The sequence below is a fragment of the Canis aureus genome, chromosome 9 (genome assembly GCF_053574225.1).
Source record: "Canis aureus isolate CA01 chromosome 9, VMU_Caureus_v.1.0, whole genome shotgun sequence".
Classification (NCBI taxonomy): domain Eukaryota; kingdom Metazoa; phylum Chordata; class Mammalia; order Carnivora; family Canidae; genus Canis; species Canis aureus.
This window is the reverse complement of record NC_135619.1, coordinates 74,126,176-74,144,282: the sequence shown is the minus strand read 5'-3', so window position 1 is coordinate 74,144,282 and position 18,107 is coordinate 74,126,176. Positions and strand designations below refer to the sequence as shown.

Below are 18,107 nucleotides of genomic sequence, written 5' to 3'. Positions count from 1 at the left end.
CTTATAATACATTTGTTTCGGTTCTTTTTCCTAAGGTGATGTCCCTTATAACCCATTTTTCACTGAAAAGGAGACAGTATTATCCTGCTACTAAAAACAAACAAACAAACAAAAACCCCCACCTCTTTTAAAAAAATATTCCAAAGACTGAAGTTAGTCCAATAATGAAAATGTTTCCCTTTGAAAATGAAAACCTTCCTTTAATTGTATTTTTCCTTAGAAAACAAGCAGATTCACTCCTTCTAGCAATAGTCTCAAACATCTTTGTCTTCAGGCGTTTCTAAGAAACTCCTATATGTTAACACTCCATACAGTGGAAAAATAGATAGGATCTTACTATGCCTTTCTCAACTCCAAAGGCAAAGAAATAGAATCAACAGCTGTTAAGAGTTAAAAATAAAGTAATTTGGAGTCAAATCTAATCCTTCATAAACAAGACTTTTAAAAAACACACTAAGGTCGCCAAACAGGTATTTTTAGCCAATAGGAAATATGCTTCCTTTTTTTAAAAATTTTTATTTATTTATGATAGTCACATAGAGAAAGAGAGAGGGAGAGAGAGAGAGAGAGGCAGAGACATAGGCAGAGGGAGAAGCAGGCTCCATGCACCGGGAGCCCGACATGGGATTCAATCCCGGGTCTCCAGGATCACGCCCTGGGCCAAAGGCAGGCGCTAAACCACTGCGCCACCCAGGGATCCCTATGCTTCCTTTTTGTGGCATTAAATTTCTTAAGTCATTTGAGTCATTTAACTTTATGGATACAAAACAAAGATTGGAGGGGGATCCCTGGGTGGCGCAGCGGTTTGGCGGCTGCCTTTGGCCCAGGGCGCGATCCTGGAGACCCGGGATCGAATCCCACATCAGGCTCCTGGTGCATGGAGCCTGCTTCTCCCGCTGCCTATGTCTCTGCCTCTCTCTCTCTCTGTGACTATCATAAATAAATAAATAAAAGTTAAAAAAAAAAAAAAACAACAAAGATTGGAAATGTCACAAGTACAGAATTTTAGAGCTGAGAGTATTTACTGCAACTGTCCCATTGCATAGATGAGGAGCCTGGGGCCCCAAGGTGACCTGCAGAGGGCAGATCTCCATCTCAAAGCCCCATCTTCCCATGAGGATCCAAGGCATTGGTCAATGTCATTCATGATGCTCCAATAAAACTAGTAATTTCTTCAGTTACCAATGCCATTGAAAAGTAGGGGTAATAATTCTGAACAATGAAACAGACAAGGTCTGTTGTTTCAACATCTACCACAATCACATCTGTCAGACACATGTTAACAAGTTAGTGGCCATGCAACTAAGGGGTAGTTGGGTGACTAGTTTTCTTAAAGACAACCCCCCGCCCCTTTTACTTACTGCAGTCTGTAGCAGTAGGCAAACACTGAGGAAGACAAGGTACATGGACATGTTGCCAGTTCTGTCTCTAAACTGCCCAGAGGAGTTAGAGTAGGTGCCCTTATTCTGGCAGAGGAGGGGCACCTACTGCCTGGATCCTCAAATCACTGCACTCACCTGGGCTGCCCTGATGACAAACCCAATCTGCAAAGTGCTCTGGACACAAAACCCCAGAGTAAGAATTTTATTGTACAATTTAATGACCTACATTTAAAAAATTGTCAGGTTCATCAATCAAAATATTGGTACTGAACATTTTTATTGATATTTTAAGTACTTTAAGAATGAGTCATTTCAAACTAAACGCGTGCCTAGCAGGGTTTAGCAATGTGTAGATGACCAGAGGTGCTGTGGTGGTGGTGGTGGGGGATCAGAGCCCCAGGAGGGAAGCAGGTGGGTAGCCCCCCTGAACCCCTCTGAGAGTCCTCACTGACAGAGAGCTTTCACTGGTACACATAATCACATGGCGGGGGGAAGGGTGGAAATCCAACATCCCTCTAATGACTAGGAGATGGTGCACACGAGGCAGGCAGACAGCAAATCCCATTCAACTCCTGAGACCAGCAGGCTCTAAGAGCCAAATCCCAGCTGTCTGGGGGAAGGGCTTCAGAGGACTGTGTGCATCTCCGCACTTCACCTATTCAGTTCCTGCAACCCCCCTATATCTCCTGGGGTCTCGGGAAGTGGTTCCACTACTGTCACAGGCAAGGACACAGGCTCAGAGAGTGAAGGAAGCACACCTGGACAAGGTCACCCAGCTGGGCAGCTGTTCCACCTTGACCTTGCAGCACCTGCTGTCCAGCCCCGAGATACCATCAGAGCCGGCTCAGAGCACTGGGTGCAAACCGTGTGCCACGGATGACTGAAGCATTGGACAAGGTCATTTATTAAAACCCCAAGAATACCTTATCTTTAATGATGCTTTCTTGACACGCAGTGCATTTTGGGCTTGAGGAGCTGAGGGGAAAACACACAATAAAGACATCAGTAAGTGGGGTTCTACTGACAGCAGAAGTCCTGTGTTCACTGGAGCTGCGGCCACGCCTGTGTGAAGCGCACAGCAGCAAGCCGAGCTCCAGGATGCCATGGTGAACGGGCTTCCAACATGAAGCCACAGGAGAAAAGGACTCGAGTTTGCTAATGGTAATTTTTCATAAGGAAGTTTTTAAGCAGAACAGCTTAGACCAGTCCCACTTGGAAAGCCCCTTTCAATTAAAAGTGAAATTTTATTTCAGAAACCAAAACTAGCTATCTGTGGAGAAGCTCTGTGGTGGGAGCATCCACAGCCTATTCAGAGGGCCTACAAGCGATCTGGCTTTATAAAAACAGTCAGTACTTTCTTCACAAGTTATTTTCCTTCATAATATACTGAAAAGCCAGTGCAGTTCCACAGTTAACAGTAGGAGGACTGAAAACTGACCCTCAGGAAACCACTCGCCCACTACATCATTCTTATCCCCAAACACAGGATGAGAGCCCCTGCTCCCAAGCTGCCCTTTTTTGGACTTGATTCTAACCCCATCTTATGCTGCCTGGAAACCACCTCCTAGAAATTAAAAATAAAACTAAGTGTGAGCCCTTTCTACTCGCATGGTCCCTGCCCTCGACAGCCAAGGGCTCCGGGAGTCCAGGACAGGGGTGTCAGCACAGGCTTCAGGGAGGAGGGTGCAGGGCTGGACATGTGTATCCTGGGGCTGTGGGCAGAGGAGGGAAACTCCACAGGCTTGGGAAGCCAGGCAGGAGAACTGAGAGTTGACAGGAGATGAAATTACTGTGTTTTTAAGTAAAAGTACATTCACTTAGACTATATCAACATGAAGCTTGTGCTAAATTGCTTTAATCATTTGAATCTTTTTACACGCATAGACTCTAGGGCTACTCTAGAGTAGCATCTGGGTGGGATCCCTTGATACCCCTTACCCCTAGGCACATGGCTAGCCACCCACCCCCTGGCCCAGAGCTGCAGGACAGGTTTGCATGGTTAGAAAAATCAGGTGCTCTAAGTCTGCTCTGCCATCACTAGGCTTGACTTGAGTCATTTTACCCTGTAGCAGGGTAAGCTGAGCTCACTGGGATAAGTGAATAAGGCCACAGTGGGAAATAGCCAGGGGGAGGATGACAGGAAGGGAGAGGTGATCAAGGGCCATGCCGCCAGTGGTGAATCAGGAAGAGGAGTGGGCAGGCTTCCCTGTGCTCTGACACTGGAGACCAAGTCTGAGAGCATCCTGCCGTAGCCCTCAGTGCCCAGCACCATGCCCAAAAACTATGTGGGGGGATGAACCGAGATGCTTTCTTGGAGAATGTTATTTGTGTTATAAAACTCCAGACTGCCTCCCTGACTCCCTCTGTAATTCTAAAATGGCACCAATACTTAGCTGACAAGGACTTCCAAGGGCTCAGTGTATGCTTTCCTTACTTGCTGGGTAGTCGTGCACAGACTAGATTCCTACCTAGGCTGGGGACATGTCCAGTCCTCCCTGTTGACCCCGTCCTCCTCAGCCTCTGTCCCCAGAGCACCTGCACTTTAAGGGCTCCTGTGTCACTTGCCGATGGGTGCGTTGCCTTCAAGAACTGGGTACTTCTAGAGCAGCACAGACGGGGGACCCCAGGGCACCAGGGCCAGGGTGGCAAGCTCCATCAGTAAGTGGCAGGTGTAGGAGTGACCTTCGGTAGGTGCTTGGTGGGGAGGAGACAGAAGTTTGTGGGAGGGGGGCTAAGCAGTCCAGGCTGCCGGCCACAGAAGCCCTGGAAAATTCAGGCATGGGGTTCTACCGAGTTTCCCTAATGATTCACAGGCTAGGCTCTGAGAATTTTGTTTGGGTTTCTTCAGAGCTTTTAACCTTTAGCATTTCTTGTTTAGAGAAGTGAAGCAGCGAGTGGAGAGAAACTGGAGAAGCTGCAAGGCACAGTGAGCCCAGACCAGGGCAGCGGGGGCCCCTACCTCAGCACGGCAGCCATGCAGGTCTCACAGAACCGGTGTCCACACTCAGTCTGCTTCGGGTTACACAGCACCAGGCGGCACTTCTCACACTTGTACTTGTCCTCCACGGTCTTCACAAACCTTTCTTTGTAACCTCCTTGTTCGGGGACGAAAATGGACGTCCCGGCGCTGCGATCAGGGTGCAGCTTTAGCGGTGGGTTAGTCTGCAGTGTGCCGGGGGAGTCCATCTTTTTACTTGACTCCATTTTAGGAAAGAGAAATTCTGGTGGGGGGAAAGGTAACAGTCATGAGTAAAATGCTATCATGTCATCCTTTGCAAGGAAAGGATACACAGCTTTGGGGATGAAAAAGTGCCTGAGAGCTGTGGGTTTGTTTGTTTGTTTTTCAGTTTAAGTAACACACAAGAACCTTCCTGACTTTAATATGTGATGGGAACCAGACATAAGCAAACATGCTTCTTCCCTTTCTATGTGAGCCAAACATGACTATTAACGTTACTGTTCAAAAACTTCCAAAAAGTATACCAGTTGTGTCATTAAAGTTCTTTGAAATACAGGTAATACTTTGCTGTAACTTAAAATTATACGCATCATTCTGATATTTTGGCCAAAGCAACAGATGTTCTCAGCCAGTTATTTCTTGGTTCACCTCCCTGCTGATGAATGCCCGTGACACGACTCAGGGGTGGCCTGCCACATGGTGATGGCATTGCTGTGGAGCCTGCGCTCAGAACAGTGTCACTCACTCCAACAACAGCAGACACCGTGTGATGGTGTCTGCAGACTCTTCATGCTACTTTTGCTCCCAAAGAGACCCCAAGAGTCTGCCCACAATGCTCCAATCTGGGCACACCGTGACTGGCACCTGCTTTCCGCCCACACGGCCAGCCTGGCCCCAATGTGACCCCATGCTGTGCACCACAGAGTTTCAGGATGCACCCACTGTGGATTTACAGGCACTTTCATGCCTGGGGATGGAACCAGCAGAGGGACACTGCGACTGAATGGGTCTCCTGTGCCCATATGGGCAGGCTCTCCTCCCGCACATGGTGACAAGTGCACAGATGGCTGCTTCCCACCTGTAAGTTCCCATCAACAGGCAAAATAACAGCTCCTACACATGAGCCACAAAGATTCCAGCCTGTGCAGGTCCGCCAGCTGAAGTACACAGTAGCACATCTGGTGAACCTACAGAGGAATTTCTTTCAAAACTCACCAGGTCTCTCAAAACTACACCGTGTTCTTGCTCAATCCATTTATTTCTGCTAATTATAAAAATGAGGGCCAAATTCCATCTACTTACAAGGCCCCGGGTGTCTGTCCCTCATCCCCTTCCCTTTTCTCCCCAGTGCAAGGTTGGAACAGGAGGCAGACCCGCACCTCAGGCCATGGGGTGCTGGGTGCAGAGCCCACTCTCTAGAGCCTTGTTCCTCACATCGCCTTGTTCTGCCTCTTTATGAAGCTGAAAGAATGAATGCTTTACGACTAGGAATGTACAGAACGCCAGCAGCCTAACATCTGACAAATAAATGAACTGGTGTTCTAGCCACACTCAGGCTAGTTTTAATAAAATAGAACATCACTGTGGCAAAGTGTGGAAGCCTCCTGTGAAATCCATCTATTTATAAAAATAAGAAAAAAAGCTTTCAAAAAGACCTCAAAAGGCCAGCTGCTCCTTGCTCACAATTTTGTTGATCAGAATCCTGTTCATTGTGATGCTAAGCAGGAAGGTGCCTGGTGCTTGCTGTACCTGTCAGAGAAAATAGTTAACCAGGAGCCAATCTGCTGCCAACTGGCCATGCTATCTCTGGCACTGTGTGGCCTCTCACTTTCCACACCAGGCCCTTGCTTCTGCAGATGCTCAGAGTTCACCTCCCCTCCTGGAATGTACCTCCCCGCCTTCTCAAGGACCCCCTTTGCCCTGTCTGTACTTTTTCCATGACACTTCCCACCCTCTAACTCTGCATGCTTGTTGTTAACTCTCTTTCTCCTTGAGCAGGATGCAAGCTCCCCAGATACGCAGGTTTTGTTGACAAATTCCAGGTACCTAGAAGAGTGCCTGAGGGGCAGAAGGTACCCGGTATATATCTGCTGAGCTAACAGATGTAAAGGTGAGGTCTGAGCCACTAATAGTACCAAGCTATGTTTCTGTGACAACCGACTCTTCCAGGAAAAGAAAACTCTTCAGCTTTTAGATCTGGTCTTGGAGCTTCCAGCCTTGAAAACTCTTCTTAGATTATAAGCTACTTATGAGTTTGGTTTAGTATCTCAGCCAATAATGCACAGGAAGCTGCATGTTCAATAAACAGTTTTTAATGACAAATATTTGATTCTTTTTTTTTTTTTTTTAAATATTTGATTCTTTAAAGGTGAATTCCTATTTCAAACCTGAGAGACAATTAACTTTTTTTTTTTTTAATTTATTTATTCATGATAGTCACACGGAGAGAGAGAGAGAGGCAGAGAAACAGGCAGAGGGAGAACCAGGCTCCAAGCACTGGGAGCCCGATGTGGGATTCGATCCCGGGTCTCCAGGATCGCGCCCTGGGCCAAAGGCAGGCGCCAAACCGCTGCGCCACCCAGGGATCCCTGAGACAATTAACTTTGGATTAAACAAATGATAAATAATAAATGTTCATTTACCTACAACATGTCATTCTCTGTATAAATAAGAATACAGTTTGAGATTTTTTGTTTTTGTAGGCTACTTAAGATAAGTGAACAGATGCAAAATGTATCCCAGGCACATCAAAGAAAGCATCGCAGCAGCCCTGTCCTAAAGGGCACATGACAGCCTATGGCCAGCAGGCACATCAGGACTTACCTATAATGTAAGTTACCTTACCCTGTGATGTAGGGTGCCAACGGGAGCATCTCTGCAACGGGCGACTGTGGGGCTCTGACAATCCTACCCAGCATCCCTGCATCTCATCCCACGCATGACCCATTCCCAATCTAGGCTGTGGGCTGGAGAATGAGCCTTAAGGGAAGGAGGGAAAGATGCTCTACCGTGCTTGGGCTATAGAAACCAGAGAAACACCAGATCTCCACTACCTTATATTCACAAGGAAGGAAAAAGAAGCATAAGAAAATGGTCTAAATATGAAGTTTCCATAATAGGCAAACCTATACAGATAGAAAACAGACTCATAGCTGCCAGGGCTGAGGGAGGGGAGTGTGTACTGATGTGTACAGGCTTTCCCCCTGGGGTGATGGAGCGGTTCAGGGGTGATGAGCGGTTCAGGAACTGGATAATGGGACGGACTATCTCTGTCTAATGTATCTCTAAATACATTACAATTCATCGAACCAGACATTTTAAAGAGGTGAATTTTATAGTACAAGAATTATATCTCAATTTAAAATCTAAACAAAAAATATTGCAAAATAACTGTTCAAAATGGCTCCGTGTGGGTTTGGTTAGTTTGTGTCATTTATACATAGTGGCATATACTCTAAAGTATAGGACTCTAACGTTAAAACTGTATATGCCCAACTGCTGTGATCAGTGACAGACATCTAAGGGAGCACAGTGAGACTTTCATTGATTAGAACAGTTATGTGCCCTCAGAAAAGACAACAAAAAACTAAAACATGGAGGTGCGAAGTGCAAGGAATAAAGACCAGATCCCCTGACTGCAACTACCCAGGGGCAGATGCTCCCTTCTGACAAACATCCAGAAGCGACAAATGCACATGAACAAAACATGTCTTCTTTCTCCCTGCACACAAACTGTGTCGCATATCCAAATTCATCAACAGCTTCCTGCTGAGTGAAGTCAGTCAGTCGGAGAAGGACAAACATTATATGTTCTCATTCATTTGGGGAATATAAATAATAGTGAAAGGGAATATAAGGGAAGGGAGAAGAAATGTGTGGGAAATATCAGAAAGGGAGACAGAACGTAAAGACTGCTAACTCTGGGAAACGAACTAGGGGTGGTAGAAGGGGAGGAGGGCGGGGGGTGGGAGTGAATGGGTGACGGGCACTGGGGGTTATTCTGTATGTTAGTAAATTGAACACCAATAAAAAATAAATTAAAAATTAAAAAAAAAAAACACAGCTTCCTTTTGAAACCAATGCTGTATTCTGGCCATTTTCCCCATATCAGCATATACAGATCTACTTTTTTTATTTTGTTTTTTTTTTTATATTTTTTTGTTTTGTTTTTTAATATTTTATTTATTTATTCATGACAGACACACAGAGAGAGAGAGGCAGAGACACAGGCAGAGGGAGAAGCAGGCTCCATGCTGGGAGGCCGACGTGGGACTCGACCCTGGGTCTCTAGGATCATACCCCAGGCAGAAGGCGGTGCCAAACCACTGGGCCATCGGGGCTGCCCTACTTTCTTATTTTGAAGGGCTGCATACAGCACTCTACTGGATGGTTTACCTAATTGATATAACCAGTTCCACTAATGGAGAAACTCAGGCTGCTTCTGATGTTTTGCTATTTTTTAAAAGAATTTTTTTTTTGAGAGAGAGAGAGAGCGTACATACATGATGGGGAAGGACAGAAGGACAAGAAGAGAACCCCAAGCAGACTCCTTACTGAGTGCAGAGCCTGAAATGGGGCTCAATCCCAAGACCCTGAGATCATGACCTGAGTCAAAATCAAGAGTCAGGTGCTAACTGATTGAGCCACCCAGGCGCCCCGATGTTGTGCTATCATGAACAATCTGCAGTGAACATTCCTGAACTTCTATCTTTGCACGTTTAGGCAACCACACAGCAACAGAACTGCTGGGTCAGAGGTGATGTGCATTTTATGGTACTCTAATCGCTGCCAAACACTTGTAAAAGGTTGTATATTACATATTTCCTTCAATATTTACTAAACTATTAAACAAATACTATTTTAGAGGGCAACAGCCCATTTCATTCAAATACTGACGCTTCCCACTTTATTTCGCCTCAGCGGTGTTCCCTGGAGAGTATTGCTGGCTATATTGTTTTACAAACATCAGGGCTTTCAACCTGGGAATGCTGGAGGGCATGCCCACCACCCTTCTACATGGGTAGGAGCACCCTTCTCCAGGAGTGATTCTGCAAAGGTTTGCCAAACCAATCACATTTTATTTCAACAAATACAACTAGGCACCTATGACATACACAGCTCTGTGTCTCACACATCAGGGACACAGCCCCTGAGAGCTTTGAAGGAGTCACGAGGAGGTGAGCACTCCAGGGTCAACAAGCAGAGGATGATGAACAGAAGGTACCAAGGGCTGCAGATCTTCAAAAAAGAAAGATAGCACATTGGTTTTGGGGATATTGAGGCTTCAGGAGTTGGACTGGTGGTATCACTTCAATTCCAACAGAGGAGGACAAGAAGGAGCAGCAGACATGGCACTGTGAGGTGGCTGTGGAAGGGAACCTGGTGTTAGGGGTTTCAGGGGAGGAGCCAGTCAGGCAGGACATCTGGCACTGAGTAGCCTGGGTAGTAAGGGTGGCCCAGTGTCTCCCTGAGATGGATCCTTGAGCACAGCACTGACCCCCAGAGTCTCATTTCTCTTTACATGAAAAGCAGATACTATATCCCTAACTATCTGCACTATCAGGCATTACTATAATATTTTAGGTTGAGGCCATCTGCAGACTCTGCAGCACTGCATACAGAGAAGATACGTCCTCCCACCAACTGCGGTCAGGGAATCTGCCAAGGAATGGCCTGTTTCCTCACCCTATTTAGACAGCCCCAAGCCTTGTTTTAAAAGGCGCTTCTGAAATAAAGACATAAAAATAAATAAATAAATAAAAGGCGCTTCTCAGCAATATGACAAGAAAAAGAAAAGGCATATCAATTGGAAATGAAGACATAAAACTATTTCTTTTTCAGATAGCATCATCCTGCATATATAACTCACAAAAGAATAAACTAAAAATGAGTTGAACTAATAAACTGATTCAGCAAAGTTGCAGAATCAGAGGTCAATATAAAAAAACAATTGTATTTCTATACACTAGCAATAAACAACCCAAAAATGAAGTTAAGAAAACAATCCACTTATAATAGTATCAAAAAGAATAAAATATCCAGGAATAAACGTAACCAAAGAGGGCAATGTATGTTTACTGAATATTATAAAACACTGTTGAAAGACATCAAAGATATAAACGAATTGAAAAGCATCCCATGTTCATGGGCTAGAAGACTCGACATCTGCTGAGATGGCAACACTACTCAAACTGATCAGATGCATCTCGATTCCTATAACAATCCCTACTGGTTCTTTTTTGCTGAAATTAAGTGGAATCTAACAAACAGAAGGAAATTCAGGGGACCCAGAATAGACAAAACAATCTCGACAAAGAACAGAGCTAGAAGACTCACACTTGTTCCAAAACTTACTACAAATTATTTGGGACACTGTGATATTGGTATTAGACATACAGATCAATGAAAGAGAACTGAGAATCCAGAAATAAACCCTCATGTTTATGGTCAACTGGTTTCTGACACATATGCCAAGGTCTTTTCAATGGGGAAGGAAAAGCATGCACTCTGTGCCAGCAACCTCACTATTGTTATGGAAGGCCCTCACTCCTGGGTGTTCTCTCTAAAGCTCTTCAAGGGCTGCACTGGTGGTTACCACCCAAGAGCTGCTTAGATATCCATCTCCTTCCCTCCCAGGTGAGCAACTCAGCATAACTCCAGCACACAAAGTATTGTTTCAGGGAGTACAGGTGGGTGGGTTCTAAGACCTTCCTGGCTGGTATCCTTCTTTTCTTCAAAAAAATGTATTAGGTGGTATTTGACACAGAAAAAAGATTATAAGGCAGGGACGCCTGGCTGGCTCAGTTGGTAGTGTATGTGGCTCTTAATCTCAGCGTCATGAGTTCAAGCCCCAGGTTGGGTGTGGAGCCTACTTAAAAAATAAAATAAAATAAAGATTATGTGCCATACATATGAAAGGACAACAACAAAAAGAGCCCCAGAATACACCACCTGCTTAAATGTCACCACCTACCTGCATGCTCCTTCCTCAGCTGTCGTCCTGTCTCTCTCCAGAAGTAAATGTCAGTCTGAAATTTGGATCTATAAGTCTTTTGCTATCATATATATATTTCTTCTTAAACAATATACTTTTGCCTGTTTTTAATTTCATGGAATGTGAGGCACCTGGGTGGCTCAGTGGTTGAGTGTCTGACTTTGGCTCAGGTCATGATCCCAGGGTCCTGAGATGGAGTCCTGCATCAGGCTCCCCTCAGGGAGCTTGCTTCTCCCTCTGCCTATGTCTCTGCCTCTCTCTCTGTGTCTCTCATGAATAAATAAAATCTTAAAAAAAAATAATTTCATGGAATGTTATTGCACCATATGTAGTCCTCTGCCATCAGCGTTATAACTTTTCACCTGTGTCTGCTGTGTGCATGATTATGCTTCCATTCATTCTCACTGCTGTATAATATTCCACAGCTCATCTATCCACTTTCTGATCACAGTTGCCAGTCCTTGCCGTTATGAAAAGTGTGCTCTGAACACTTTGGCACATCTGTCCTGGCGTCCTCATGTAAGTTTCTCTAGGGTCTGTGCCCTAGATCAGGCAATCAGGGGTTAGCAAACTATAGTCTGTGGGTCAAATCTAGCCAGTAGATTGTTAGGTTACTGTTACCTATTGTCTATTTCCCTGAAGCCAAGAATGCATTTTAGGTTTTTAAAGGGTTAAACAAACAAACAAATGAAACAAAGGCAACTAAATGACAAGACTGTATATGGTCCACAAAGTCTAGAATATTTATCATCTTGCCTTATGTAGAAAGAGCCTGCCGATCCCTGCCCTGGACTCCACATCTAGACTACAGAGGTACTGCTGATTTGCAGGTTGAATGCATGGCCAATTTATAAGCTAGAGCCAAACTACTCTCCAAAGTCAAGCAGGATAAATGTTTCTTTTAATCCACATCCTTGCCAACACTGGGAATCAAACATCTTAGGTTCTGCCAACCTAGCAGGTACAATGGTCTTTTTTTCTTACTCTGATGATTTAAAAGTTTAGTATCTTTTCATATATTCATGGGCCACTTAGGCTTTTTCTTCCATGAAATGCCTGATTGTGTCTCTCTGTCATTTTTTAATTGGGCTATTATCTTCTATAATACTGATTTGTGGGGGTTGCTCACATATTCTGTTAAACCTTTGTTAGCTATATTTATATGTCTTCCCCCAGTTTGTGGATGGCTTTAAATTTATTTACGTTTTTTTAATGAAGAGAGGTTCTTAATTTTAATGTAGTCAAATTTACACGTATCTTGGCCTTTTAAAAATATTCACATTATCTTACAGGTAGTGTTGATGAAAAAGGGACAACAGCATATACAAAACTGAAATAAAAAGCAGCTCCACCTCTATTACAAAATTGTTTTGAAAAGAAGAATATTATGTTCAAATAAAACTAGAAAATAAGCCATTATGTTAAATTGACTCACATTGCTCATGGAAAACATTCTTCCTTAAAAAGAGATTATTCAAGTCAGAAATTACATGAACCCTGAGCAGGGCCTAGGGGTAGGTCCATGACCTTCTGCATCAGTGAGATGCCTGATGTGGGCCTTAGCTGGCCTAGGGAAAGCAGGAGCTAGACACCTCAGCAGGTGCTAGGACTGGTGGACAGATGAATACTCTCAGGTTTACTGATGATCCTAGACTTGCAGTCCATCAACTGTCACTATGAAAAGTCAGTTCTAATAAAAAGTGTGAGAATCATCTAATCACTTCCTAAAACAACTAGGACAATAGGGACAATGTCTTTAAGTCTTAAAATAAGACAAATACCCACCTATTGTGTCCCAAGAAAAAGCGAGTTTGGATTTGGAAAAACCACCATTGGAGGCAAATTTTCCATAATCAACTCAAAGGCAGACAATCACGAGCATTCCTTTTTTTTTTTTTTTTTTTTTTTTTTTTTTTTAATATATTTATGATAGTCACAGAGAGAGAGAGAGAGGCAGAGACATAGGCAGAGGGAGAAGCAGGCTCCATGCACCAGGAGCCAGACGTGGGATTCGATCCCCGGTCTCCAGGATCGCGCCCTGGGCCAAAGGCAGGCGCCAAACCGCTGTGCCACCAGGGATCCCAATCACGAGCATTCCTAAAGCTGGACAGTAATGTGGTGATCACCTTGAAATCATCTACAAAGTCATATAAATGGAGAAACCACAGAGGTAAATTTTCTTCCGAGTCCCTTCAACCTATATAACAGGGAAGAAAGAGACCTCAAGATCACCAAAGGAAACAAAACTTCCATCTGTAAGACCAAATTTTCAGTAGCAACTTGGGAGGGCACATTTTTTACCAGAATGCCCTTTAACTAACAGGCTCAAAACAAATACAATAAATAATTTATCTTTTATCTTGTTTGCCTCCCTAGGCCATCTTAAATCCTTTCTGGAATCTCAGGTGCAGTGTACATAAATTAGGCAAACCCAAAGTTGGTCACAATACTAAAAACAGACTAATGAAAAAAAAAAAAAAAAAAACAGACTAATGAATTGTATCAGTGAAAATGGTTGAGTAAGAAATTCCAAAAGTCTATCCTTCAATAAAATCAAGAAAAAAAAAAAAACTGGCAAAATCCATCAGAGGCAACTTCTTGGAATCTTGGAAACTAAATGAAAGCGTGCAGCAACGAGAAGACTACTTAATCATGAGAAACCAGCTGAACCTTGGTAAGCACAATGAGCACAGTGGCATTTTACCCAAACCTGAACCCATGCACCAGGATAATAGTCTGTGACCTGGAACAGGTATCTGGCAGGAGGTGGAGGGATAGCAGGAGAAGAACAGACCTCATTTGCAAAGAATTTCGGTGGTTTGTTTTGACCTATCTAGAAGATCAACTCCAAGCACTTGGCTTTATCTCAATAAACTCAGAATTCTCCCAATGTTGACATGGCTGGCTACTGGTAGTGGTGGGAGGTGGTGGTTATTGAAGACATTTAGGGGCAAATTTATTAGTTATCACTGCTCAGAGCAATCAGTAACAACTGAAGCAAACAATAGATTAACCAAAATGTTGAGAAGAAAAGCTGGGGAGAAAGGCCTCTGACAAGCTTCAATGTGTTTCCGGGAATCTAGAAGGCCACATAAATGCCCAGGACTGTGTGCATGCTCAGGAAAGACCTGAGAAGGCCTCAAGCCTCTGGCTGAACTTCAGGTTCCACACAGAGGAAATGAATGGTAGATAAGAGTTGTCAACTGCCCGGCTAAAGTGTTGAAAGCATACCCCAACACTCATAAAAACCCTATCCGAAAAGACTAGGAGATAATTTTGGTTGTAGGCACTTAAAGAAATGTGTTCCATCGCTATGCTATTAGAACAAGGACTTTAATAGCCACACATGATAAAGAATATAAACTTTACAAACTTAGCTCAAGAAGTCATTACACAAACAACTATAAAAACAGATCCTGGGGAGAAAAAGAATCTCATTTCCAGATTTGCCACATTATAATATTAAAAGTGTCCAATTAAAAAAAAATTACAGGGGCAGCCCGGGTAGCTCAGCAGTTTGGCACCACCTTTGGTCCAGGGCGTGATCCTGGAGTCCCGGGATCAAGTCCTACGTCGGGCTCCCTGCATGGAGCCTGCTTCTCCCTCTGCCTGTGTCTCTGCCTCTCTCTCTCTCTCTCTCTCTCTCTCTCATGAATAAATAAAAATCTTTAAAAAAAATTACAAAGCATGCAAAGAAACATGAAGGTATGGCCCACACACAGGGGAAAAAGCAAAAAATAGAAACTATTCAGGAGGAATGCTAGACACTGGACTTACAAATAGTTTAAATCAGCTATTTTACATATATTCAAAAAGATAAAGGAAATCATGTCCAAGAATAAAAGAAACCATAAGAACAATGGCTCACAAAACAGAGTTATCAATAAAGAGAAGAATTTTAAAGGAACCAAATAGGAACTCTAGAGCTGGAAAGCACAGTAACTGAAATGAAAACCTCATAACAGGGATTCAATAGCAGAACTTCGGCATAAGAAAGAACTGGAGAACCTGAAGATGAATCAACTGAGTTTATCCAGTCTAAATCACAAAAGGAAAATACAACAAAGAAAAATGAACAGAGCCTCAAAAACCTGTAGGGCATCATCAATCATACCAACATACACATTAGGGGAGGTTCCAGAAAGGAAAGGAGAGAGAGAAAGTGCTGGAAAGAATATTTGAAGAAATAGTGGACAAAAACTTCCCATAGTTGATGAAAACTATTAATCTGCACATATAGGAAGCTCAACACCATTTTAAACTCAAAGAAATCCATAATAAAATACGTTATAATCAAACTGTGAAAAAACAAAGAGAAAATTCTGAAATCAGCACGTGAGAAGCTACTTCACACACACAAGGATTTTCTCAATAAAGTTACAGTTGGCATCTCATCATATGCCATGGAAAACAGAAGACAATGGGACGACATGTTCAAAGGACTGAATGAAAAAAAATCAACTAGGAATCCTGTATCTAGCAAAACTGTTCTTCAAACATGAAAGAGACACTCAACAAAAAAAATAGAAAACTGAATCCATCAGCATGTTAAGAAAATCAATGTACTGTATCACATTAACAGATAAAGGAGGAAAAGATGCAATCATTTCAATTGATGTAGAAAACTAGTTGACAAAATCTAATACCCTTTCATTAAGACCCTCAGAAAACTAGGAATAAAAGGGAACTACCCCAACAAGATAAAGGATATCTATGAAATCAAGTTCACACTTAATGGCAAAAGACTGCAAGCTTTTACCCTAAGACCAGGAAGAAGGGAAGGAAATATGTTTTCATCACTGCTATTCAATATTATGCTGGAAGTTCTAGCCAGAGCAAGAAAAAGAAGTAAAATGCATCCAAATAAGAAAGAAGGAAGTAAAAGTATTTCTATTTATAGATGACAAGGTCCTACATATAGAAAATCCCAAAGAATTCATAAGAAAAACTAGAGCTAATAAAGGAATTCATTAAAATTGCAGGGTACAGGATTAACATAGAAACATCAGTTGTGTTTCTATACAACAGTAATAAACAATCCAAAAAGGAAATTAAAAAAGCAATTCGATTTACAATAGCATCCACGAGAATAAAGTACCTAGAAATAAATTTAGCCAAGGAGGTAAAATATTTGTTCACTGAAAACTACAAAACAATTGCAGAAAGAAATTAAAGAAGAAACAATTAAGCAGTAGACATTTGTTAGCTCCAAAACAGGTCTATGTACATGGATTAGCGACTTAATATTGTTACAATGGCAATACTACTGACTAATTTTATGTGTTAACTTGACTGACCATGGGGTGCCTAGATATTTGGTCAAACATTATTTCTAGGTGTTTCTGTAAGGATGCTGGATGAGATTATCATTTGAATTGGTAGACTGAGTAAAGCACACTGTCCTTCCCAATAGGGGTGGGCATCATCCAATCAGTCAAAGGTCTGAATAGAACAAAGAGGCCGACTCACCTCCAAGTAAGAAGGATTCTTTCTACCTGACTGCCTTCAAACTGAGACATCGTCTTTTTTCCTGCCTTTGTTCTTGAACTGAAATATCAGCTCTTCCTCGATTTTGAGCCTGCTGGCCTTTGGACAGGAACTAAAGCATTGGCTCTTATGGTTTCAGGACTTCAGACTCAGGCTGGAACTAAGCCATTGGCTCTCCTGGTTCTCCAGTTTGCCAACTCATACTGCAGATCTTGGGATTTGCTTGTCTCCATTACTGTGAGAGCCAATTCCTTATAATAAATATCTCTTTCTATGTGCGTGCATGTACATGTTGGTTTTGTTTCTCTGGAGAATCCTACTACTCTACCCAAAGTGATCTACAAATGCAATGCAATCCCTATCAATGGTCTAATGGCCTTCCTTTGACAGAAATGAAAAAATCTGACCCGGAATTGGAAGGAACTGCAAAGAGCCAAGACAATATTAGAAAATAAAAATGAAGAGAAGACTCACACTTCTCAAACTATTTCAAAACCTACTACAAAACTACAGTAATCATTAACAGCGTAATATTGGCATAAGGACAGATATACAGACCAATGAAATACAACTGAAAATCCAGAAATAATATGGCCAAATGATTTTTCATGAGGATACCAAGATCATTTAGTGGTGGTGGGGAAAGAAAACCAGTCTCTGTGATAACTGGGTAACCACAGGCAGAAGAATGAATCTGGACTCTTATATCACTCTATATATACAAACTAAGATCAAATGGGATTACCCACTAAAAGGTAAGAGATAACACAAAAAACTCTTAGAAGAAAACAGTGGCAAATATTCATAACCTTGGTCTAAAGAATTCTTAGATATGACACCAAGATAACAAGCAACAAAAGAAAAAATAGATAAATTTGACTTCACCAAATTAAAAAAACCTCTTTACATAAAAGGGTGTTATCAAGAATGTGAAAACACAGGGCACCTGGGTGGCTCAGTGAGCTAAGTGTCTGCCTTCTGCTCAGGTCATAAATCCAGGGTCCTGGGATTGAGCCCTGCATCAGGCTTCCTGCTCAGTGAGGAGTCTGCTTCTCCCTCTGCTCCACCCCCCTCCTCTCTAATAAATGAATAAAATCTAAAAAACAAAACAAAACAAAAAAAGACAACAGAATAGGAGAAAATATCTGCTAACCACATATCTGATAGAGGCCTAATATCCTAAATACATAAAGAACCCTTACAACTCAACAAGAAGACAAACAACCCAATTTAAAAATGGCAAAATATATGAATAAACATTTCTCTAAGGAAGATACAGAAACAC

The 18,107-nt window shown here is 42.6% G+C and overlaps 1 protein-coding gene across 4 annotated transcripts in view; it reads right to left on the bottom strand.

The window, feature by feature from the left end:
• Positions 1–18,107, bottom strand: part of TRAF3 (TNF receptor associated factor 3) — a 116,981-nt gene that overhangs the window by 28,533 nt on the left and 70,341 nt on the right. For all 4 annotated transcript variants that reach the window (XM_077910682.1, XM_077910680.1, XM_077910681.1 and 1 more), the window contains 2 exons: positions 4,342–4,603; positions 2,306–2,357 (listed from right to left, as the gene is read on the bottom strand). In XM_077910682.1, coding sequence (XP_077766808.1) covers positions 2,306–2,357; positions 4,342–4,586 — 297 coding nt within the window. In that variant the 5' untranslated portion in view covers positions 4,587–4,603. The remainder of the gene's footprint in view (positions 1–2,305; positions 2,358–4,341; positions 4,604–18,107) is intronic.